General features: G+C 45.4%; 1 protein-coding gene across 1 annotated transcript in view; it reads right to left on the minus strand.

The window, feature by feature from the left end:
- SCN1B (sodium voltage-gated channel beta subunit 1) overlaps window positions 1-26,303 on the minus strand; it is a 619,469-nt gene that overhangs the window by 320,377 nt on the left and 272,789 nt on the right. The window contains exon 2 of the mRNA XM_030212354.1: window positions 9,348-9,514. Coding sequence (XP_030068214.1) covers window positions 9,348-9,514 — 167 coding nt within the window. The remainder of the gene's footprint in view (window positions 1-9,347; window positions 9,515-26,303) is intronic.

Genomic DNA, 26,303 nt, shown 5'->3' on the forward strand with positions numbered 1-26,303 from the left:
CAACACCTTCAGCGTGGCAGGGTACAATAGCATGAATCTTATTTTCTTTTCTACTAGGGATGTGCAGAGCGGGTGAAAACGGCGTCTCCTCTCTTGCACCCCCGCAGAGTAGTCCTGAAAGATCCGGATCTGCGCACCATCGTACTTTAATGTGTCTCTCTTTGCGCGGTATCCAAGCAATATTTCCTCTTTGTGGGAATAGTTATGTATTTTAATGATGACAACCCGTGGCTTTTGGTTCTCAAGTTTCATCCGGCCCAGCCTGTGAGCCCGTTCAATGCACAGGGGGCCATAACTATCAGACAAGGCAAATTCCGTATTAAACCACTGCTCGAGCAGGAAGCTTAAGTTCTTTTCTGGCAGCTTTTCTGGTAGGCCCACAATGCATAGGTTACTCCTTCGTGCCCGGTTCTCTAGATCTTCAATCTTGTCTTGTTGTGCTCGCACGGTCTCTTTTAGTTGGTCGAGCTCTGGTGCCACGCTGTTGCACGTGTCTTCCATGTCTGAAACTCTCCGCTCTGCCTCTGTCAGCCGCTTATTGGAATCCAGCAGTAAGGCATCTAGCTTTTCAAACCGCACATTCAATTCAACAAATTTGGGTTCCAGTGCCGCTCCCATTGCAGCTGTGATCTGATTCATTTGTTTGGCGGAGAATTCTTCATCCGCGCTCGGCGCTCCGCCCGCCATCTTGGATTCGCCGATGGTCGGTGTCACCTTTTCTTTCTCTGCTTTCGCAGTCTTTTTGGAGCTCCCTGCCGGCATCGAGATCAGATATTGTTCCATACACTGTTCCCACAGCGTATCACAGGTAAAAATCCCGCCGATGCGGCTGGTAAACGGTCACAATTATCGATATGCAGAGCAGGGGCCTCGGAGCGATGCTGCAATGCACCTTTCACTCACAGCGCATCACGTGACCCTCGATTTTATATAACTTATAAAATATTCTTCTGATTAAGCTAAACCTCAACGACTTATATTATGAAACTATATATTTATCAACAGTGAGATTTAAGATCTTAAAAAATAAATGTGTTATATTATTGTTACACACAATTCTATGAAACAATGTCCACTGTTAATAAATTTTGAATTAAGTTTATGTCAAAACTGACTTCAATTCATCATGAAATTGGTCTTTTATAAGAAAATCCATTAATTTATTTTATCATTTTATAAATGCAATTCATTATAAGTACATAAGTAATGCCATACTGGGAAAAGACCAAGGGTCCATCGAGCCCAGCATCCTGTCCACGACAGCGGCCAATCCAGGCCAAGGGCACCTGGCAAGCTTCCCAAACGTACAAACATTCTATACATGTTATTCCTGGAATTTTGGATTTTTCCAAATGTAAAGTTTAAAGGTTAGAGTCTGACTGATTCACTGAGTCTGTGGACAGGTGTCTTTCATACAGGTGACCATTGCCGACAGCTGTCTGTCATGCAGGTAACGAGTTGATTTGGAGCATCTACCTGGTCTGTAGGGGCCAGATCTCTTACTGGTTGGTGGGGGATCAAATACTTATTTCCCTCTGCAGAATGCAAATAAATTCATATACTTTCCACAATGTGATTTTCCGGATTTAATTTGTGATGTGCTATCTCTCACTGTTACCAATAACCTACCCTTCAATTATGGGCTGCTCATGTCTTTGTCAGTGGGCAAACTTACAAAATCAGCAAGGGATCAAATACTTATTTCCCCCACTGTAGGCGTTTTTCTCTTTCGATTATAAGCAGGATAATGAACAACCAAAGACCATTTGGTGGGAAGGTTCTACTGCTTGGTGGAGATTTCCAACAAACTTTACCAGTGGTACCACATGCGAATCCAACAAACATTATTGAAGCAAGCATTAAGTTTAACAAACTTTGGAAAGCATTTAAAATACTAAAACTGAAACAAAATGTACGCTCAGTCATAGGAGCCAACTCGGTGGCTGCTGTAGGTGCTTGAGCACCCCCAGTATTGAATAAATTCCTTGTATGTGTCCAGGGAGGGGTGATCTCCACTGGGGTTAGCACCCCCAATAATTTAAAAAAGGTGGCTCCTATGCGCTCAGTTGACCCAGAATATAACAAATGGCTTATTACTTTAGCAAAAGGAAATCTACCATGTCCAAATGGTTACAATGACCTTATTGAAATACCACAAAAACACCTTTGTGAGGGCAATATAGTTAACGCAATTTATGGCAAAACACTCCAGATTCTGTTTCACAATTTGCCAAAAAAGCTATTCTGTGCCCAAAGAATTCACAAGTGGACACCATAAATGAGTATGTACTAAATATTTTACAGGGAACAACAATCACTTACTTAAGTACAGACTCAATTCAAGATTCAAATGAAGAGGAAAATCACTTATATCCTATAGAGTTCCTACATGAGCAAACACCAAGTGGCATGCCTCCCCATAAACTACAGCTAAAAAATGGAGCCATAATTATACTGCTCCGGAACAACACAAAGCAAGGTTTATGCAATGGGACTCGATTGATAGTAAAAGAGTTGAAAAAAAATCTCATTATTAGCCAAATAATCACAGGAACAACAACAGGGACAATTGTCTTTATCCCACGCATACAACTAGCACCATCAAAGAATGACCTGCCTTTTACATTACTAAGAAAACAGTTTCCAGTAAAATTAGCATTTGCAATGACTATAAACAAAGCACAAGGACAAACTTTTAACAAAGTAGGAATTTATCTACCAGAACCTGTCTTCACACATGGGCAACTACATGTTGCATTCTCAAGAGTTAAAACATCTGCAGATGCAATTGTGAAAATTATTAATGGACCTGAACAAGGACTACTGTTCAAAAATTGTAACAAAGTTTACACAAAAAACATTGTATATAAAGAAATTTTGCAAATGTAACAACATAAATAAAACTGTTTGTTTAACAACAAATAACTTTGTCATCTAAGCTTACTAGCACAAGTTTCATGTCTTACAAAAACTGCCCTTTAACAATCTCTGTCTGTCACACACACACACACACACTCTCACATTCACTCTCACACACAGTCTCTAAACATACACACTATAAGCAAAATCTTCAAGGTGCAAAAAACAAAAACCATACAACCTTGCTAGCGCCCGTTTCCTCTCAAAAAGAAACCGGCTTTTTTTACTAGTTTCATCATAATTATTCCTCCATGTATGCTCTTAGATATGATTTTCATTTATGATTTCTATATAGTCATGATTTTAATTAATTCATACATTTTCACTTATATCACATGCTGCATTGCATTTTAGTTTAGTGATTTCACTTAAGGTTAGGACTTACACTAACACACATTTATATATTTATACAGTGATATTTTTATTTATACTTAATGTTGCATAGTTATGTGTAGTTTTGAATGTTGCATTTATACTTGTTATTTACCTCCTGTTTACTAAGCTGCGTGGCAATGCCGACACAGCCCATTCAAAGTGAATGGACTATGTTAGCAATAGCGCGGCTAAGTAAACGGGAGGGTTAGTGCACACATGAAGTTATTTTTTGTCAGTTAATTTCTTTGTAATGTATATTTCCAGAGTGTGGCATTTTTCTCTCATATTGCCAACAAAACCTTTGTACAAATTATTTTCTTTGTTTTGGGACCACTTTAGCTCAAAATCATGCTCCAAACAGATGAAACAAGCTACAAATTCTACCAGAGTAATTATTAACTAATTAGCTTATTAATCACCTTATTAGCCCTACACTGCACTTACTGTTATCAGTACCACTCCTGCAAATGTGATTCACAGCTCTGTTCAATCTGTCTGGTACTCTGTGGATAGCTATTGCACACCGGAAGAGAAGCTGGCAAAACAGGCTACCAACTCCATTCTCTTGCTGTCAGTTGTGATCAGACAGCAGAATCTGAGGTAGAAATGAGGGAGAGAAAAGAGAAGTGCCAGATACTCTAACCTATGAGCAGTGGGCAGAAGCTTTGGAACTTAAGAATTGGAGACCACCCAAGATTTTGATTATTAAAGCAATAATCATGATCCCCACAATATATCTTTGACCTACCTCTAGCTTTCCATCTCCTTCTCTTACCTACTTCCTAGTTCATCTCCCCAATCTTATCGTCTCCCTAACACCAACCCTCCTCACCATTATCCATCTCCTCTGCTTGACTAATTCCCTTCTGTATTTCACAGACTTCCCATTTCCATCCTCTGTACTCAGTCCTTCCTCAGCTCTCAACTACTTTCCTTTGCTTTCTATTCTTTTCTTGTTGGTCTTTTCTGCTCTGTTACTTACTAGGCTGCATGCAGCAGCATGTGCATTTGGGTGCCAATGGCTGTGCAGTGGCAACATCGAAAATAAAAGGGGAAGGCGCATGTGCAAAGTGAATTTTTCCAATTGGGAACACGTATTCTCCTGAGAGGGACCAATCAGGGTCCTTTATGTAAGTTCAGGGACAATCCCCCCAAATTGAGGACATCTGGTAATTTTAATATTGAGAGGCCGATATTCAAAATGAAGTAAGCAAGAAGGAGCCTCTCCTGCCTGCTTAAATAGCTTTCTTGCACCTAACCAGGGATATTGAGCGGCACTTAACTGGACAGTGCTGCTGAATATCCCGAGACCGTCCAAACAAAAAGTGTCATTAACTGTTACAGCTAAAAATAAATAAAGTGAAAATGGATTTAAATAGTCAGTTGGAGAAATTGAAATTATGATGTTGTATTGCAAGATCTTAACACACACATGGAATCCTTTAAAAAAGATCTTACAAGAGAAAAAAATGGAGAGATTTAAACGGGACATATAGGATTATAAAAGAAGATGCATTTACCCAAGGGCAGTAAGTGTTGTGGGGATTCGGTTCTCCTCTCTTTTTTTTAGTTGTGATGTCCTTCATTTTTATGGCCGACACTTTTAATCCATTTTATTTTTATTTTTGTTCTCTTTTTCTTTTTCATGGTTTGTAAAAGGACTTGCATACTACTCTCTTTTACAAGCGTTCTTATGTTTCACACACCTTATAATCTCTTCTCTCTGGCAGTGACATCATCGTCTTGCATATTCGTGTTTTACCGGTTTTTATGACAGGCTTCTTTCATCAGCATTTTTGCAGTGCAAGGTCCTGCGGAGCACTTGGTTACACTGCGCCTCCACGTAAGTAATTCCCACTCAGTTATCTAGCACAGAGAATTTTGACCTTTTTCAACTCATGGCACACTAACAAGGTGCAAAAATGGTCAATGCATACCATCAGTTTTTAAAGGATATATATTTTACCATTTAACAAACAAGTATTAAGATTGTGTTTAAAGTTCAATAATTACATTTTTAATCATTGAGCTACCTTTATAGATGATTATTTTTATTGAAGACACAAGTTGGCAAAAGGTCAACAATAAATTTCAACGGTAATGAAATTAGCCACAAATAACATGCTTTAAAAAACAACAATTTTCAAGCGAATACCCCACCACCACACACACACACACACACACACACACTGCTGGTGGTTATTACATCCCTTCACTGCGTCTGATCTGCAGGACTGTAGGCCTAAATTCCTTTATAATAGACTCTCACCAGGCACACACTTATAGAACTACCCCCGTAATGATAAAGTAATGAGATCATACCAAATGGACACAATTTGAAGGTCATACAAGTTTCACTGCTTTATACAACTCCTGCTTTAATATTCTTATATATGACCTCAGTGGTGTTGCTGCTCAGCTTCACACTTCTCTGCCGTTCAGTCTCATACACCTAATCATCTCTGGTCCAACAATTTTTTCTTTATCACTCTTTAACAGCTGAAATTCTTTCTATTTGATACTTCATCAATTTTCAATACAAATTCCAGAACAATAAGTTAACAAATACTCATCTTTAAGATCTTTAACATGAATTAGCTAGGAGACCACTTTCTGACATAGGCTGTTTTGCTATCACTGAATCAAGGAATTCTCCTAAAAGTGGCATTTGACAAATCACCCTGCAATTTCATAACGGGAACAAAGGTGCTTATGTGCCTTTATAAAATGGGATTGCATATTGACATCCAATATCGCATAAATCCTTTTGCACAAATCTACACATGCTCCAAACATGTAAATGTGTGCTTTACTCTATGCATCTGCACATGTATTTTATGCATACATCGCAACTTTGCCCGAATTACATCCACATACAGATTACATAAAAGTAGGCACAATCTTGCAGTATGCCAAAGTTTTACACATGTATACCTGTGCACAATTTTATAACAGCAATTTGCCATGTATAACATATGTTTTACATGTGGAAAATGCTTTATAACATTACTTCCATAAAGTATATACATACTTTATCCCTCTGTGGACTCTGGCAAATTTTCAATGCAAAAGTACCACACACAAATTTTCTGGGTTAAATTACATGCATATATATACATGCATATTTTTGATGTATGCATATAAATGCAAATCTTCCTCCAACCCCGCCCTGGGGAATACCTCTCCTCAGACTGATGAAGTAAAGTGTGTACACACATAAGTTTAATTTTATGTGCATATCAAGCACACAATTTTATAAAAGGCCTGTTTCTGTGCAGCAACAGATGTTTGCCAGCTGAAACATTTTCAAAAATGATCCTCTATAAGGGTAATTGTATAACAGAGTATAAAGGCTGACTGAATTTCAATTTCGGCACTGAAACCGGCCCAAAATCCGGGTATGGCCATGCCGTGGTTTGGGCTGAAAATGCCAGTGCATTTAAGCTGAAATCAATACTCCACTCTCCCCCCCCCCCCCCCCCCACATTCCACAACCATAACATGACCACTCTCTGCCTGTCCCCACCTCCCTCCATAAGCACCATCTCCCACCACCCATAGGCCCTCCCTGAGCCCACCTTTAGAATTCCTGGTGATCTAGTGGCCTTTTAGGGGCAGGAGCAATATCCCAGTTGCTCCTGCCCATGCCCGCACTACAGTCAAAATGGTTACCTTAACTTCCTGCTGCAGTCTGACAGGGCTGCAGCAGGAGGTTGTGGCAGCTATTTTGGAACTGGCATGGGCAGGAGCAATTGGGGATCATTCCTTGCCCGAAGAGGCCACTAGACCACCATGGTTTCTAAAGGTAAGCCTGGGGAGGTCCTACGGGTGGTGGAAGGGGTGTGCAGCCCGAGGGTCCTGCTCTCTGCTGGGGAGACCCGCTCTCTACCAAGGGGGGGGGGGGGGGGTGATCATTTTGGTTTCAGTTGAAACCAAGCAGCAAATTTTGGCCACAGAGTCAGTTTCAGCTGAAACCAAGAACCCCGATTTCGGTCGCCCTCTAAGAGGGGGCCTAAGACAAGGTGGTAAGCAGGCACCTATTTCAAGTCATATCACTATAAGGAAACATAAGTGCTGACTATTCTTTACAGAATACTAGCACAAAAGTGCCAGAAAACACACACATCATTTACACCAGTCCTATAGCTAGAGTAAATGCCTGTGACTAGATGTTAGCCAGGGAGTACATAAATTAAAGAATACTATAATTTGCATGCATATTTGCATGCACGCTCCAACCATGCTCTGCCCATGTGCAAATCCACCAGCAAAGTACAGCTATCAAATCATAATGTGTAGTTTTCTGCTAGGCGGTATTCTACAATTGGTCATTTAGGCATCTGTGGTTGAATACAGCCATTTATATGCCTTCTTGCTGCCTTCAACTTTGTGTGTATAAGAAAAACAGTTCTTCAAGCAATACTCATATTGTTGGTCATCCCAAGACCCCCCCCCCCCCCCCCACATCCAACACACCCACAAAGCTGGTCACTCTACCCCTTCCCTATCTGGCACTCATATAGTTGGCCACTCCAGCCTCTCACTATACAGTGCACACAAAACTGGTCAGTTTGCAATTTCCCTATAAGACACTCGCACAGAACACACAAACACACACAGTATTACCAGATCTGCTGGACCTTTTCCTTCAGTTTTATTTCATGACTGGAATACTCTAACTTTAGAAAATGAATAACATAGCAAGTGTCTGTCATATTGTTCATGTTTGCATGGCTGAAGTAGATTACCCAAACAAAACAAGACTAATTTTTCAATTAGTAGTGCTGAACATCAGTGGATATTCAAATGGTTTGTGTGTGGGCTCGGGTGCCTGCATGTTTGAATGGGCCAGTCAATTCCCATTCAATATCATAAAATAAAGAAAACAAAAAAGAAATTATTATACTATTCTGACATGATTAGTGCATCTACAATCTACTCACAGGATTAAAATAAATTGAAATACATGTTGCTGGATTTATTTCACACAAGTCGGGTCCCCTACAGTTGAGGATCTTTGCTCCTGTCATTCTTTCTCACTGCCATAACAAACTTCATCTGAGCCCTACCAGGAACAAATATAACAGAAGAGAAGTGATAACAACATACAGTAACTCTTGATTCACCAATCTGCACACTCAGGGCTAGATTCTATATATGGCACCTGATAAATCCACATGGAATAATTTTCCACCTATGCGTATTCCATAAGCGGTGCCTAGATTTAGGCACATTATATAGAATATGCTTAGCTGATATCCCAGCGCCTAGAACTATGCGCCAGGGGCGTAGCCAGACACCCAAGTTTGGCTGGGCCTGGACCCAAGGTGGGTGGGCAGAACTCCGCCTTCTCCTACAAGTGATTTGGTTTCTCCCTCTCTCGCCTGCATGCCATATGGTCTTTCAAACATCCCCTCTCCCCCATATACCTTTTAAATAGCAGATTTTCACCGGCAGCAAACAGTTGTTGGGAGTTTTTGGCTGGTGGGGCTTGGGGTCCCTGCCAGCCACATTATAGGTGTGCTACTACTTGGTGGGCCTGAACCTAAAGTGGGTGGGCCTGGGCCCACCCCAGCCCACCCTTGGCTACGCCACTGCTATGCGCAGCAATTTATCCCAAGGGAAACGTGGCATAAATACCGGAGCATAGACTTAGGTGCAGAGGGGCACATGAAACACCCATTTCCACACCCATAACCAGGCCCCTTTTTGGCTCTGTGCATTAGAATTTATGTGCTGTGCGTTACAGAATATGCATAGCAAGTTATGCATGTAAATAATTATTTCCAATTAGTGCTCATTATTGCTTGTTAAGTGCTGTTAAAAACGCTATTTGGCTTGTAAAGCCAAGTTATGCGTAATGCTATAGAATACGCTTGGATTTCTACACGGAACACTAGGCACGATATATAGAATCTGGCGGTTAGTTTAGAGAATTCTCTTTTTCTCCAGGATTGTTTGGAGGAGTGTATTGGAGATTACCCCTTTATTCCTGAAGAATTTGCAACCCAATATACATAAAGCTGCTCGCCTCCATGTCACTCTGAACTTACAAGGGTATAGTCTGAATCTTCTTTGCCCTTGAAAAACCACTCAGTGAAGGTTGTGGCAGTGGTCTCACCACGCTTCTTGCAGGAGATACAATTTATCTTGAATGAGTTGCCATTGACAGCCTCAGTCTCCGACTCAACCTCCACACACCCCGCCCAGCAGGCTGATACTGAAAGACAAAGAAAGGAAGATACTCTTAGAGTTCCTAAGGAAACCAGATACACTTTTACATATAAGCAGTAGTAAACTTGCATTTATTTATTTCCATAAGGCACTGACTCAAATTCAGGCCTTACAAAAATTTCTAGCAGAAAACTATTTGCCAAATTTTGCAGATACAAATCACCACATCTTTTGTTTATAATCTATGGCTAAGAGGCACTGGGTATCTCTGGAAAGTGGCCAGCTTTAAAGCTGCAATATATTAACAGCCTCAATCTCCTTTTTCTGGTACACATATGGACCAGTCACAGCAGGACTAAACTGAGCATGCTCATGTGCTGATGTCAGCAGCACTGAGGAAAAGCAAAAACACAAAAATACTAACCCAGATCCAAACAGGTCTTTCTTTTTTCCTTTTTTTGACTTGGTAATTTCAAACCTCTCTTTTACATTTCCAGTTCAACTAAAAATGGCCACTACTACTATTATGTGAGAATATTCTCACATGAAGGTACATCAGCTTGAATTTTTGTATTATGAATATAGAAATTTGAATGTTTTGATTATTGTCTTTCTGTCTGGAATAACTGCTTGAATGTTATAAAAGAAAATATTTCAACAAAAATAAAGTAAAAAAAAAAGAAAGAAGTGCCACTCTTGCAGCTACAGTGCCAAGAGTCTTTATTTGCAACAGTCTGAAGTTTGTTTTTCTTATTTTTAACACCCCTCCTCTTTGGGACTCCAAATTCAGCAAAGCTGATTAACAGGCTGATATAATCCTACAAAACCAATAGAGAGGGTAATACAGCATACATAGAAAGTATACAAACAAAAAAAAGCAACACTGGGCCTTCAAGACTGGGACAACTGAAGTTCTTTATTGACAAGTGACCTGACACGAGCCGTGTTTCGGCGTTAATCAACGCCTGCCTCAGGGGTCAAGATATAGTTCTGTAATAGGTAAGTTGTATAGGGTCATTGCCCCAAGATGTTTAATGATGATTATAAATCGCCACACTTGCAAAGGTAGAGCTCTATGAAGAGCCTTCTCATTTGCACAAAAGCGCTAGTAACTAGTGGAAAGAATTAGGGAAATTGTGGACGCCTGTCAAAGTGCCTTGCTCAGACAAATGGTGACGGAACCCACGAGGGAAGGGTCGATGCTGGATCTAGTGCTCATGAATGGAGGAATTGTTTCTAATATCTGAGTGGGTGCCCACCTATGTAATAGTGATCATCACACAATATGGTTTGATATAAAGGCGGAGTGTGGACGCACAAAACTCAAAGTACTGGATTTCAGACGTACTGATTTTGATAAAATGGGGGAATACCTGAAAAAGGAGCTGTTGGAGTGGGAAGGCGTAGGAGAAGTGGAACATCAGTGGTCAAAGCTGAAGGCTGCTATAAATATGGTGAATGATCTTTACGTGAGGAAAGTAAACAAAAACAGGAAGCTTATATAGTTCTCCAACCATGAAGCTGAAAAAATAAGAGCAAAAGAGGCTTTGTTCAAGAAATACAAAAGAACACAACGAGAGAATCACGGAAAAGATTATTGGATTAAACTCAAAGAAGCGAAGAGGGAAATACGGCTAGCGAAAGCGTGAGTGGAAGAAAAAATGGCTAAAGATGTAAAAAGAGGTGACAAGACCTTTTTCAGATATATTGGAGAAAGGAGAAAAGATGAGAATGGAATTGTGAGACTGAAAGATAACGAGAGTGGCTATGTGGAGAGTGAGGAGGATAAAGCGAATGTGCTAAACAACTATTTCTCTTCTGTGTTCACGGAGGAAAATCCTGGAGAAGGACCACAGTTGGCTGCCGAGGGAACATCTGGGAATGGAGTGGATACTGCGTCGGGGAGAAAGAGTTTATAAACAGCTTGAGAATCTGAAGGTGGACAAAGCTATGGGGTTGGATGGGATACATCCCAGGGTACTGAGGGTGCTCAGAGAGGTCCTGGCGGGACCTCTTAAAGATTTATTTAATAGATCTTTAGAGATGGGAGAGGTACCGTGAGATTGGAGACGAGCGGATGTGGTCCCTCTCCACAAAAGTGGAGACAGGGAAGAAGTGGGAAACTACAGACCGGTAAGTCTCACGTCAGTGGTAGGAAAAATAATGGAGTCGCTGCTGAAAGGATAGTTTACTTTCTAGAAGACAACGGGTTACAGGACCTGAGGCAACATGGCTTTACCAAAGGAAAATCCTGCCAAACGAATCTCATTGACTTCTTTGACTGGGTGACAAAAGAATTGGATGAAGGACGTGCGCTAGATGTAATCTACTTGGATTTCAACAAAGCCTTTGATACGGTCTATCTACTTAACATTTCTATAGCGCTACAAGGCATATGCAGTGTTGTACACCATACACAGAAGACAGTCCCTGCTCAAAGAGCTTAGAATCTAGATAAGAAAAGTAAACAGACAGAACAATTAAGGGTAAAGGGAATAAAGAGAGATGAGGATAAAGGACAGGGTAAGTGAGTTAGGAGTCAAAAGCAGTGGTAAAGAGGTGGGTTTTGATTTTGGACTTGAAAACAGCTAAAGACGGGGCTAGACGTACAGGCTCGGGAAGTCTATTCCAGGCGTAAGGTGCAGCGAGATAAAAGGAACGGAGTCTCGAATTAGCAGTAGAGGAGGAAGGGACAGATAAGAGAGATTTATCAACAGAACGGAGTACTCGAGGGGGAACGTAGGAGGAGACAAGAGTGGAGAGGTACTGGGGAGCGGCAGAGTGAATGCACTTTGTGAGAAGCACAGAAACCACAGATCCCAGAATGCATGGTGGGAGAGGGAAAAGCCAGAGCAGAAAAACTACAGATCCCAGAATTGCAGGGGAGGGAAAGACAAGTCCAGAACAGCTACAGAACCCAGAATGCACGGCGGGAGGGGAGGAGGCAGGAGCATAGAGAGCACAGATTTGAGACTGCCTGGAAGAATAAGGGTGGTCCTGACAAACAAGAAGCGGAATGGCAGGAGAAGGAAAGAGAGGTGGCTGATTGGGAAATGGAATCAGCTGAGGAGAGGGTGGAACATCTGAGTGAGGGGGTGGAGAATGAGAGGATGGAATGGGAGGAGTTGGAGGAGGTAGGGGGAGAAGGGGTGGAAGAAGAGATGGAGGTGGGTGAGGAAGTGGCTGGAGGAGAAGAGTGATTGCTGGAGGAGCCCAAGGTAACAAGGAAAGTATAATAGTCAGGGGAGATCCGGTGGGTGGATGTCAAGAGACAAGTTGTTGACAGTTGTGGGTGGTGGATCGTTTTTAGCCTGACTTGTGGATCTGTGTTTAAAGCTGGGCTGGCTAAAAGGGAGTTTTGGAAGGCCTTGCTGATTTCTGAGGCCTTACTAACTGAACTGTGTAGAAAAGCCTGGCTGGCTGAACTGTGGAGAAAAGCCTGGCTGGCTGAACCATGGATAAAAGCCTAGCTGGGTGAACTGTGTTTAAAAGCCCAGCTAGCTGAACTGTATTTAAAAAGCCGAGCTCACTGAACTGTATTTAAGAGTCTGGCTAGCCGGACTGTGGAGAAAAGCCTGGCTGGCTGAACTGTGGATAAAAGCCTTGCGGGTTAAACTGAGTATAAAAGCCTAGCTAGCTGAACTGTGTTTAAAAGCCCAGCTAGCTGAACTGTATTTTAAATGCCGGGTTGGCTGAAGTGGAGAAAGGCCTGGTGTCTTGTCCACAAGGAAGGTGAGCCCTTAGGTCCCGTAAGGCCCCGAAGGACCTCAAAGGACAGCCGTGCAACCCCAAGTCTTCACCCGAGGCGACCGCCGTTCACCAAGGGTTGAGCCCCCAGCTGCAGGCGGTCAACAGGACTTCAGGAACCGCGGGGTTGACGGACTGACCTGGACTGGAACCAGGAGAGAAGCGGGCAGGTGGAATAGAGACGTCCACAACCAGGCAACAGATCAGGTCAGGCAGCTAACAGCGTAGTCAGAGTCAGGCAAGAGGTCAAGGCAGGTGGCTAGCAGAGTAGTCAGAGACAGGCAAGAGGTCAAGGCAGGCAGCTAGCAGAGTAAACCAGGAAACAGTCCAAAAGTCCAAAATCAGCAACTGAACACAGGAACCATGGAGACTGGCCTCGGGTAACAGAACCTGAAGCAATATCCTATCTCAGGCTCATTCCTTAAATACTGTTCGGCAATCAGCCGCCCAGCCCCCGTAGACATAGCCGGCCAATCAGAACTTGGTTATCGACAGAACCCTTCTGATTGGCTCTGACCGATCTCCCAGGCGGATCTATCGTGCTGGCCTTCCGGTCTAACTCCTCTGAAGCGGAGCTTTGGGTTCCCGCACCCGGGAATGAAGAAGACGCCGGCCATCGCGCCTCGGCGCCATTTCCCTTACTGGCGCAAACACAGCCCCTATAGCCGGTGTTTTAATTTCCCCCTCTTGGACCTCTTTCTGACTCCAGATCACACGGGGGACTAAAGATACCTATTTCACATAACAGGTTCTGTATAGTTTCTCTAACCTCCATTGTCACCCAATTACAAGAGGGTGGCATTAGGAGCTGTAATTGAAAACTAATTCCCATAACTACTGCTTTCTGTCTTCCTGGATCTAGGTATACTCTGGGCCATTTATGTTCCCAGATAATGCCTAATAAAAATCTGTCTAAGTTTCTCCAGAGACTGAGTGTATGTGATGTGCCTTGTAAGCTAAATGTAAGGTAAAGAGAAGATAGAATAAAGACAGAGATAGGTTTAAATAGATAGATACATTTTATTTCTTACCCAAAGACAAGTCTTCAAGTTGATACAAATACAGACATCAGACTTTAATCAGGTACATTCAGCAGATAGATTCTGGGTACAACCGGACAGAGCTTCGCCGTCTGAGATAAGCGTTGGGGCGGATACCAAAGCTATGGCAAATTGTCCCTTCTTTTATACACAAACCTCTCCATAGAAGTCTATGGTGAGATACCTAGCTCTCAATTTCTGAGATGATACTTTCCCATGCAGTCTTATCAGCATGTTTTGAGAAGCTTTGAGATAACAGTTCCACATCTGTCTGTGTCGCAATACTTTTAAGAACTCTGTATAACCTCTGTAGCCTTCTATACAAAACTAATAGACTCCATTTTGTTCATCTGATTTAAAGTGACAGTTGTACCAGTTTGTGTCAGGACTCATTGTTCAGACCTGCTTTTTACAGATTCTGAAATATTAAATCATGTACTTGTTATTTGGCCTAGTCGGTACTTCTTCATTTATTGTAGGCTTCATAGCTTTGGCCCTCACTATTCCAGTGGTAGATCCAAAGCTAGGCCATATATTAACACCGGCGATCAAGAGTCCGGCAGCCGCGATCGCCGGCCTCCGGCCTTGGCCCCGGACTGGGCGGCCATCACCACGGCGAGCCCCGGCTCCCCTCCGTGGCCTCAAGAAAGCCGGCCTTCATCGTGGTGGACGCCGGCTCCTGCTTCCCGCGGAGGAGCAGCCGGAGGGAGCGACGGATGTGACACCTGGCTAGCTGAACGGTGAAGGGAAGAGCAAACTGCACTGACGAGTGGGGAGTCAGTGGCGGACAGCACGGACGAGTGAAAGAGAGAGAGACAGAGAGACGATTACTCGGCTGAGCGGAGAGGCTGACAACTTATAGGTCAATAGGAGAAGTTTGAATAGAATACGGAAATGGATAGGGAGCCAGTGAAGTGACTTAAGGAGAGGGCTAATGTGGGCATAGCGACTTCGGCGGAAAATGAGTTGCACAGCAGAGTTTTGGATTGATTGAAGAGGAGAGAGATGGCTAAGAGGGAGGCTGGTGAGTAGTAGGTTACAATAATCAAGACAGAAGGTGATAAGAGTGTGGATAAGGGTTTTGGTAGAGTGCTCAGAGATGAAGGGATGGATTTTGCTGATGTTATAGAGAAAGAAACGACGGGTTTTGGCAGTCTGCTGAATGTGAGCAGAGAAGGAGAGAGAGGAGTCAAAGATGACCCCAAGGTTACGGGCTGATGGGACTGGGAGAATGAGAGTGCCATCCACCGAAATAGAAAAAGGGGGGGGGGGGGAGAGGAGAGGTAGGTTTAGGGGGAAAGATGAGGAGCTCGGTTTTGGCCATGTTAAGTTTTAGGTGTCGTTGAGACATCCAAGCAGCGATGTCAGATAGGCAGGCTGAGACATTGGTCTGGATGCTGGTTGAGATTTCGGGGGTAGAGAGGTAGATTTGGGAGTCATCAGCATAGAGATGGTATTGAAATCCATGGGAACATATCAGAGAGCCAAGGGAAGAAGTATAGATGGAGAGCAGGAGAGGACCGAGAACAGAACCTTGAGGTACACCAATTGGTAGAGGGATAGAAGTGGAAGAGGATCCACCAGAGTGCACACTAAAGGTGCGAAGCGAGAGGTAGGAGGAGAACCAGGAAAGAACAGAGCCATGGAATCCAAATGAAGATAGCCTGTCAAGGAGTAGGCTGTGATCAACAGTGTCAAAAGCGGCGGATAGATCAAGAAGAATGAGGATAGAATAGAGACCTTTGGATTTGGCTAGGAACAGGTCGTTAGAGACTTTAATAAGTGCAGTTTCAGCTGAATGTAGAGGGCGAAAGCCAGATTGGAGTGGGTCAAGAACAGCATGAGATGAGAGAAAGTCAAGACAGCGGTGGTGAACGGCGCGTTCAAGTAACTTGGAAAGGAAGGGGAGGAGGGAGATGGGTTGATAGTTGGAAGGACTTGTAGGGTCAAGTGAAGGCTTCTTTAGGAGCGGTGTGACCACAACATGTTTGAAGGCATCAGGAATGGTCGCAGTGGAAAGAGAGAGATTGAGGATATGACAGATAAAAGGGGTGAGAGTAGGAGAGATGGTGTTAAGAAGGTGGGTAGGAATGGGATCAGAGGAACAGGTAGTTTGTTTTGAGGAGGAGAGAAGAAGTGATGTTTCTTCATCAGTGACCTCAGGAAAGGAGGAAAAGGAAGGAGGGGTTGAGGAAATAGGGGAACAGACAAGGGGAGGGACAAGGGGAGAGAGAGGTGGGGGTGGTTTGGTAGAGAATTCAAGGTTAATCTTCTGAACTTGTCGTGGAAGAACTCAGCTAGGGTTTGGGGAGATAGTGAGGGGGAAGTTGGGGGTGGAGGCACCTTGAGGAGAGAGTTTAGTCTGGCAAAGAGAAGTCGAGGGTTTGAGCCAAGAGAATTGGTCAGCTGGACGTAGTAGTCCTGTTTGGCAAGCAAGAGAGCAGATTGGAAGGAGGTCAACATGAATTTGAAGTGTGAGAAGTCAGCAAGGGCACGAGATTTCAACCAGAGGCGTTCGGCGGAACGGGTACAGGAACACAGGTAGCGGATTTTAGGGGTTAGCTAGGGCTGGGGTTTGGTACGTCTTATAGGACGGAGCATGAGGGGTGCAAGAGTGTCTAAGGCAGAGGATAGAATGGAATTGTAGGAAGAGACGGCATCATTGACAGATTTGGATGGTGTAGAAGTAGAGAAGTGGTTCGAGACAATGGAGAATAGGGTAGTAGGCCTGGAGATTCCTATATAAATTGGTTAAGATTGGATGGAATTGGGTGGGAGGAAGTTTAAGTGTGAAGGTTATTAGATGATGGTCGTAAAGGGGAAGATTTGAGGTAGAGGAATTGGAGGGAGAGCAGTTATAGGAAAATATAAGATCAAGACAGTGACCATTGTGGTGGGTAGGGGAAGTAGAGCATAGTTGAAGATTTAAGGAGGATGTTAAGGTGAGGAATTGAGAGACATAAGAGTTGGAGGGATCATTAACATGAATGTTAAAGTCGCCAAGGATGAGGGAGGGGGAGGAAGGATCATGAAAGAAGGAAAGCCAGGCATCAAAGTCGCAGAGAAAGGATGAAAGGGATTTATCAGGGGGACGATAAATAACTGCTATTCGAAGAGGCAAAGGAGTGAATAGGCGGACGGAGTGGACTTCAAAGGAAGAAAAACAGAGAGACTGAGGTGGCGGAAGAGATTGAAATTTGGAAGAGGGCGAGAGTAATAGACCAACACCACCACCACCATGGCCAGTAGGGCGAGGGGTATGGGAGAAGAGATAACCACCATGGCAGAAGGCTGCGACTGAAGCGGAGTCATCAGGGCAGAGCCAAGTTTCAGTTATCGCAGCAGATGGAGGCTACAAGTGATAAAAAGGTCATGGATATAAGGAAGTTTGTTGCAGATGGAGCGGGCACTGTCAGGTTTCCAAAGCAGAAACTAGGTTCGTGAGCCCTTGTGCCACTGCCGTGGAGCAGCAGTGGCAGGCAAACCATCCCACACCAGAGACAAGGCAGAACTCTGACAGGAACAGTTAGACTTCACCTGCACTTGACCGCTGTTCCTGTCACGTTTTCCAAAAACGCAGGAACTCAGATTGTGAGCCCTTGGGCCACTGCCGAGGAGCAGCAGGCAAAACCACCCCACACCGGAGACTAGGCAGAACAGGACTGGACCCCCGGACTGAAGTAGCAGCAGAGGCAAACAAGCAGGAAAGCAGAGCAGGCACACTTAAACTTCATCTGCACTTGGCCACCTTTCACCAGGAGTTGAGCTCCTGACTGCGAGTGGCCGGCAGGACTTACTGGGCAAGGCAGGAATGGATACCCACTAGGCTGAACCAGGACTGAGGGTCAGAGGGGGAAAGGAACATACAGGGCAGCAGGGCACGGAAGGGAAAGCTCATGGGCAGGACTGAAAGCTGCAAGCAGCCACTAAAACAGGGAACAAGACACTGACAACAAGACACAAACAGACAACCCACAACTAGACACAGAACAGGAGAATCACCCAAGGTACAAGCCGGGTCCGGGCAGGCAGCAGACAGAAGAGAAAACCCGGATACAAGCCAAGTCAGGGCAGGCAGCAGGCACAAGGGAAAACCAGAAAACAAGCCAAGTCAGGGCAGGCAGCAGGCACAAGAGAAAACCAGAAAACAAGCCAAGTCAGGGCAGGCAGCAGGCACAAGAGAAAACCAGGAAACAAGCCAGGTCTGGGTAGACAGCAGAATCAGGCAAGAAACTAAAATAAGAAACCAGACTAGGCAGAAGTGCACAGCGCACCAACATACCAGGGACCTTAGACGATGCAAAGGCCAAGCAGAGAGTTTCAAAATGGCTAATAAGCCCAGCAGGAGCTGAGCCTCAGCTGCTGCAATCACCAGGCAACTAAGGGTGCTGTGCAGGTTCAAACAAAACAAGCAAGTCTGGCAGGCCAGAAGATCCGGACCGGACTGGGCTGAAATCTGGAATGGGTGACAGAACACAGACAATCTAATGCAGCCAGCACACAGAGACAGAGACAGAACTAACTCACAAAGAACAGACAGAAGCCAGCTCAGAAGCTGACCACAGGAAATACGGTGAGTCGGAGAGGGGTCACGGCCACAGACGTGACAGTTCCTCAGGACTTGAGTCCCTGGGTGCAGGCGGCCGGCAGGATTTACCGGACAGGGCAGGAACTGGATAACAACTAGGCTGAACAGGCACTGAGGGTCAGAGGGGAAGGGAATAAACATGGGCAGCAAGGCAGGAAACTGGGCTAGGACTCACAGACAGACAATACTAGATAAGGCAGGAAAATGGACAAGCTAGAGGACAGGAACTGAAAGCTGACAAGCAGCCACTGAAACAGAGTACAAACACTGAGACAGGAAAGAGACAGGACTGAAAGCTGCAGAGCAGCCACTAAGCAAGAGACACAGACAAACAGAAACTAGACCAAGAATACAAACCAGAAACAAATCTAAGAAATAAGCAATAAACCTAAGCTAAACTGCACACAGACTAACTAGAACCAGACAAGAAACTCAAACAAGAAACCAGAATAGGCAGAAGTGCAACAAAGCACCAACAAACCAGGGACCTTAGACGATGCAAAGGCAAACACAGAAGTTTCCAGGTGATTAATAAAGCCCATCAGCTGCTGAAGTTCAGCTGCAGGAATCACAAGGCAGCTACGGGTGCTGTTCAGGCCCAAACAAGAAAAGCAAGTATGGCAGCCTGGAAGATCCGGACTGGACTAGGCTGAAGTCTGGAACGTGTGACAGTTCATAGCAGCCACCGGGGGGGCGAGGTGAGCACAGACAAAAAAACATTCACATATGTGACAGGCACATGAGAAGGGCACGGAAGAAGGGAAGAGAGGAATAGAGATGAGATTGGAGAGGTCTGTGCGACCTGTACAAATAGGATGAGGGTTGGTGGGGGGGGAACCAGGATTAGGATTGATGTCTCCGGCAGAGAGAAGAAGAAGGAGTAAGAAAGTATGGAGGAGGGTAGGAGAAGAGTGGCAATGAAGGCGACGAAGGCGAGATGAGTTCAGACAAAATGGGGAAGGTAAAATGGAAGGGATGAAGTGTTGAAGGCAGAAAGCAAGGAGGGAGGAAGAGGATAAGAGAGATGGTGAGGTAGTATAATGAACGAAAGGGCAATGTATAACTGAAGTCCATGGTGATTTCGGGTGGAGGAGTAGATTGGGAAGGGATAGTACTAGGAGGAGGATGTGAAATGGAGCCATACGAATAGACTCAGGCAGTCCTAGGCGTCAGCTAACAGTCACACACAAGGTGAGGCAGTTGAGGCTGAAGGACGGCAGAGGAGTCAAGACTGCAGGACTGGAGTTAAAACTGCAGGCTGGAGCAGATGATGCCGGCAGAAGCAGGGGTTGCAGGGATGGAGTTTAGGCAGGAGCAGGCTGGAGTAGATGATGCAGGTTGGAGTAGAGGATGCAGGCTGGATCAGCGAGTGCAGGCAGGAACAGATTATGTAGGCTGGATCAGGGGGTGCAGGCAGGAACAGATGATGCAGGTTGGGGCAGATGATGCAGGCAGGAACAGATGATGCAGGTTCAGCAGATGATGCAGGCAGGAACAGATGATGTAGGCTGGATCAGAAGATGCAGGCAGGAACAGATGAAGTAGGCTGGATCAGAAGATGCAGGCAGGAACAGATGATGCAGGTTGGGTCCCCACAGAAGACTCGTTAATAAGATGAAAGGGCTAAACTTAGGACCGAAAGTGGTGAACTGGATAGAAAACTGGTTGACCGACAGGTGGCAGAGGGTGGTGATAACTGGCATCCGCTCGGAGGAAAGGATCGTGAGCAGTGGGGTTCCTCGGGGTCGGTGCTGGGGCCCATTTTGTTTAATATATTTGTGAGAGATATTGCTGAAGGGTTGGAAGGAAAGGTTTGCCTTTTTGCGGATGACACAAAGATAGCCAATACAGTGGATACCCTGGAGGGAGTAGAAATGATGAGAAGGGATCTCTGAAATTTAAAAGAATGGTCAAGGGTCTGGCAGTTAAAATTTAATCCAAACTTAGAATCTGTGTTATTGTTTTCTTCGGTTTCTTATTATAAACAACTACAAAATCAGAGAAACCCCTTTTTCGGGACAAGAAATTATGGCAGCATTTTGAATTATGAAGCTTCGTTTTTAACGCACAGGGGAAGCGGTTTCACTGAAAATTTATTATTACATTGACCAAGAAAACTCACAGTGGACATTGGGTGCACCAGTCCCAGCATAGGAGCTTGTCTGCTGGCGTCTAACAAGCTAAGTAGTTTTCTATATTTAATCGAATTGAATTAAATTGAATGTGGAATATCAATTACTACTAACGGCAGGCAGGAGGACTCCTGTGCAATGATGTCGGGACGGTGTTATTACTAAGATACTGACTGTGGTCAATTGTAATACACTGAGCACTATTTGCAGATTTAAAAAGAATAAAAAAAAGAATTGTTGTGAGTACATTCACATGATACTAGTCTTGTAAAAGGGGTTTCTCTGATTTTGTAGTTAGTTAAAATTTAATGCCAAGAAGTGCAGAGTGATGCATTTGGGGTGTAGAAACCAAAAAAAGATACCAAATAAGAAGGCAGAGATTAGTAAGCTCGATGCAGGAGAGAGACCTTGAGGTGTTGGTGTCGGAGGATATGAAGGTGAACAAACAATGTGACAAGGCGACGGCCCATGGCCAGAAGGATGATAGGCTACATAGAGAGAGGTATAACCAGCAGAAAAAAGGAGGTGTTGATGCCCCTCTACAAGTCGCTGGTGAGGCCCCACTTGGAGTATTGTGTTCACTTTTGGAGGCTGTATCTTGCTACAGATGTAAAAAGACTGGAAGCGGTGCAAAGAAAAGCTACAAAAATGGTATGGGATTTGTGTTGCAAATCATACGAGGACAGACTTGTCAACCTGAACATGTATACCTTGGAGGAAAGGAGAAACAGGGGTAACATGATACAGACGTTCAAATATTTGAAAGGTATGAATCCACAAACAAACCTTTTCCGGAGAGGGGAAGGAGGTAGAACTAGAGGACATGAATTGAGATTGAAGGGGGGCAGACTCAGGAGTAATGTCAGGAAGTGTTTTTTCACAGAGAGGGTGGTAGATACGTGGAATGCCCTCCTGCGGGAGGTGATGGAGATGAAAACGGTAATGGAATTCAAACGTGCGTGGGATAAACACAAAGGAATCCTGTTTAGAAGGAATGGATCTACAGAATCTTAGCAGAAATTGAGTGGCGACGCCGGTATTTGTAGGGCCGGTCTTAAGGCGAGGCGACCAAGGCGGCCACATAGGGCCTCGTGCTCAGGGGGGCCCCGCGCGACGCGCCTCAGGTCACCCTACCCTGACCGCCCGAGCTCCACTCTCCCTCCCTCCCAAGTTCAACAACACGCGACGGCGACATGGTGGGGGCGGTCCACCCCAGATGTCAGCGGGTGGGGGGGTGCCCCGAGTCCGCTCCCGCTGCTCGCCCTGTCCTGCCTTTAAAAAAGCAATTTGAAGCGCTGGAGTAACAGGCAGCAGCGCCTCGCGTCTGCCCTGCTACTAAAAATCTCGTCAACGATGTCGTTGGGCCTTCCCACATTGAGTCCCGCCCTCCTCTGAGGTAACTTCCAATTACCGCGAGGGCGGGCGGGACTCAATGTGGGAAGGCCCAACGACGTTGTCGAAGAGATTTTTAGTAGCAGGGCAGACGCGAGGCGCTGCTGCTTGTCACTCCAGCGCTTCAAAATTGTTTTTTTTTTAAAGGCAGTGAGGGTGGTGGGGGGCAGGAGAATGGAGCTGGTAGGTGGGGAGGGACTCAGATGGGAGAAGGGTGTGGGGTTCTCAGATGGGGGAAGGGTGGGGTGGGGAGGGAGTTCTCAAATGGGAAGGAGACTGAGATGGGAGGGGGTTCTTGGATAGTTGAAGGGGACGGGTGGGGAGGGGACTGGGGTTCTTGGATGGGAGAAGGGGACTGAGGTGGGGAGGGGGGTTCAAGGATGGGAGAAGGGGGTGGGGAGGGGGTTCTTGGATGGGAGAGACTGGGGAGGGGGTTCTCGGATGGGAGAAGGGGACGGGTGGGGAGGGGACTGGGGTTCTTGGATGGGAGAAGGGGACTGAGGTGGGGAGGGGGATGGTTGAAGGGGACGGGTGGGGAGGGGACTGGGGTTCTCGGATGGGAGAAGGGGACTGGGTCTGAGAAGGGGCAATATGGGAAAATGGAGGCCATGCCTGGGGCTGGTGGGAAAATGGGGCATGCGTGGGTCAGGTGGGAGAATGGTTCTGAAAAGGGGGGCCTTAATACAAGGCATGTGGATGAAGGGGGCTGGAACTGGGGGCTGAAAAGGAGGGTAGGTGGGATAAGGGGGATAGTACTGGGACTGGAGGCTGAAAAGGGGCAGGGGCTGAAACTGGGGACTGGGGGCTGAAAAGGGGACAGGGAGAAGTGGCTGGGGGGCTGAACCTCGGGACTGGTGGGAGAAAAGGGCTGGGGCTGAAATGGGGGACTGGTGGGATAGTGGGGCTTGAACTGGGGGCTGAAAAAAAGGGGTAGAGAGAGGAGCAGATCCTGGATGGTGGAGAAAGAGAGAGGGCAAACCCTGGATGGATGGGAAAGGGAGGGCAAATAGTGGATTGAAGGGGCAGAGAGAAAGGGCAGACAGTGGATGGAAGGGATAGAAAGAGCAGACAGTGAATGGATGGGGGAGAGAGAGAGGGCAGACAGGGGCAGATGGTGGATGGAAGGGGCAGAGATAGAGGGCAGATGTGGATGGAAGGGGCAGGCAGAGAGGGCAGACATTGGATGGAGGGGACAGCAGAGAGGGCAGACACTGGATGGCAGAGAGAGACCGAAGACAGATGCTGGATGGAAGGAAGACAGTGAAAAGAAGATGAGGAAAGCAGAAACCAGAGACAACAAACTGTAAATAAAATATATATTTTAATTTTTTTGCTTTAGGATAAAGTAGTATTGTAGATGTGTTAATAAATGTTTATAATAAAACATGCAAACAAGGTAATCTTTTTATTGGACTAATTTTAACACATTTTGGCTAACTTTCGGAGAACAAAACCCCCTTCCTCAGGTCAGGATAGGATACTGTAACAGTACTATACTGTATTGACCTGAGGAAGGATGTTTTGGCCTCTGAAAGCTAAATGTATTAGTTCAATAAAATGGTATTTTATTTTCTTTATTTGCTTTATTTCTATTTGTTAATTTGTAAACTGGTGATTGGTATTTGTTAGTTTTTTCAAATTTACATCTGCTGTCTTTATATTTTGCACAGTACTAGGGGACATTTTCTGTTTCTGTGGTGTTGCATTGTATGCAGAGTCTGGAATCTTGGGGGTTCAGTTTATTTTTTGTCTAAATAGAAAGTTTATGATTACTTATTCTATAGTGGATTAGGGTGTATCTGTGTTTGTGAAAAAGACATGGCTTTCAGTTGGCATTGACTGTGCAGGATCGACAAGCCCTGGAGCTGGGGGCCTTGGAGCTTGGAGGGAGGGGTGGCGGGCCCTGGAGCTAGGGTGGGGGCGGAGTTAGGGTGGGGGCAGGGCTAGGGTGGGGCCCCATCAAATTGATCTGCATAGGGCCCCGCACTTGCTAAGACCGGCCCTGGGTATTTGGAGAGTAAAAACCGGTGCAGAGCGGACTTCTACGGTCTGTGCCCTGATCGTGACTGAATAGATATGGATGGGCTGGAGTGTAAATTTTAAGGGGCTTCAACACTGGCTTCAGAACTTTTAGTACAGGAATAGTGCTGGGCAGACTTATACAGTCTGTGCCCTGAGAAAGCAAGGGACAAATCAAAACTCAAATCAAACTCGGGTATACATATAAAGTATCACATACCATGTAAAATGAGATTATCTTGCTGGGCAAACTGGATGGACCGTTCAGTCGTCATTTACTATGTTACTATCAGGGGAATTTTTGAAAGAGAAGGGCGCCCATCTTCTGACACAAATCGGGAGATGGGCGTCCTTCTCTCAGGGTTGCCCAAATCGGCATAATCGAAAGCAGATTTTGGGCTCCCTCAACTGCTTTCTGTCGCGGGGATGACCAAAGTTCATGGGGGCGTGTTGGCACCGTACCGAAGGCGGGACTGGGGCGTGATTAAGAGATGGGCGTCCTCTGCCGATAATGAAAAAAAGAAGGGCGTCCCTCACAAGCATTTGGCCGACTTTATTTGGTCCATTTTTTTTTCACGACCAAGCCTCGAAAAGGTGCCCGAACTGACCAGATGACCACCGGAGGGAATCGGGGATGACCTCCCCTTACTCCCCCAGTGGTCACCAACCCCCTCCCACCCCCAAAAAATAAAATTTAAATTTTTTGCCAGCCTCTATGCCAGCCTCAAATGTCATACCCAGCTCCATCACAGCAGTATGCAAGTCCCTGGAGCAGTTTTTAGTGGGTGCAGTACACTTCAGGCAGGCGGACCCAGGCCCATCACCCCCTACCTGTTACACCTGTGGCGGTAAATGTGAGCCCTTCAAAACCCACCCAAAACCCACTGTACCCACATGTAGGTGCCCCCCTTCACCCCTTAGGGCTATGGTAGTGGTACAGTTGTGGGTAGTGAGTTTGGGGGGGGGGGCTCAGCACACAAGGTAAGGAGCTATGTACCTGGGAGCAATTTCTGAAGTCCACTGTAGCGCCCCCTAGGGTGCCCGGTTGGTGTCCTGGCATGTGAGGAGGACCAGTGCAGTACGAGTGCTGGCTCTTCCCACGACCAAAGGGCTTGGATTTGGTCGTTTTTGAGATGGGCATCCTCGGTTTCCATTATGGCCGAAAACCGGGGATGACCATCTCTAAGGTCGACCATCTCAACATTTAGGTTGACCATCTCTAAGGTCGAACTAAATGTTGAGATTTGGGTGTCCCCGACTGTATTATCGAAATGAAAGATGGACGCCCATCTTGTTTTGATAATACGAGTTTCCCTGCCTCTTCGCCGGGACGTCCTTAGAGATGGGCGCACTTAGAGATGGGCGTCTCCATTCAAAAATGCCCCTCCATGTTTTTGATATAGCAAGAGAGATTTTGAAGCTTTCCACGTGCTAGCCCTGAACCATAATACAGCTAAGTGTTTTTCTGATATTTTATTCTTAAATTCTCACATTTCTGACTACAGGTTTAGCTACCTGATATAGCTATTCTGTAGACTTTATTGCTTATTGCTTAATTAATTTGTCCTGTGAATATGTATGTGGTTTACTTCTCTGTTTTCTATCCCAGACCCCAACAAAAGACAACCCCCCCCCCCCCCGACACAAACACATAGTAACATGGAGAGGGATAATCGAATGGGGGCGCCCATCTCTAAGGTCAACCTAAATTTCATGATTTGGGCGTCCCTGACTGTATTATCGAAACAAGATGGACGTCCATCTTTCGTTTCGATAATACAGTCGGGGACGTCCAAATCATGAAATTTAGGTCGACCTTAGAGATGGTCATCCCCGGTTTTCGGTGATAATAGAAAGCGAGGACGCCCATCTCAGAAATGACCAAACCCAAGCCATTTGGTCGTGGGAGGAGCCAGC

The sequence above is a fragment of the Microcaecilia unicolor genome, chromosome 8, assembly GCF_901765095.1.
Source record: "Microcaecilia unicolor chromosome 8, aMicUni1.1, whole genome shotgun sequence".
Classification (NCBI taxonomy): domain Eukaryota; kingdom Metazoa; phylum Chordata; class Amphibia; order Gymnophiona; family Siphonopidae; genus Microcaecilia; species Microcaecilia unicolor.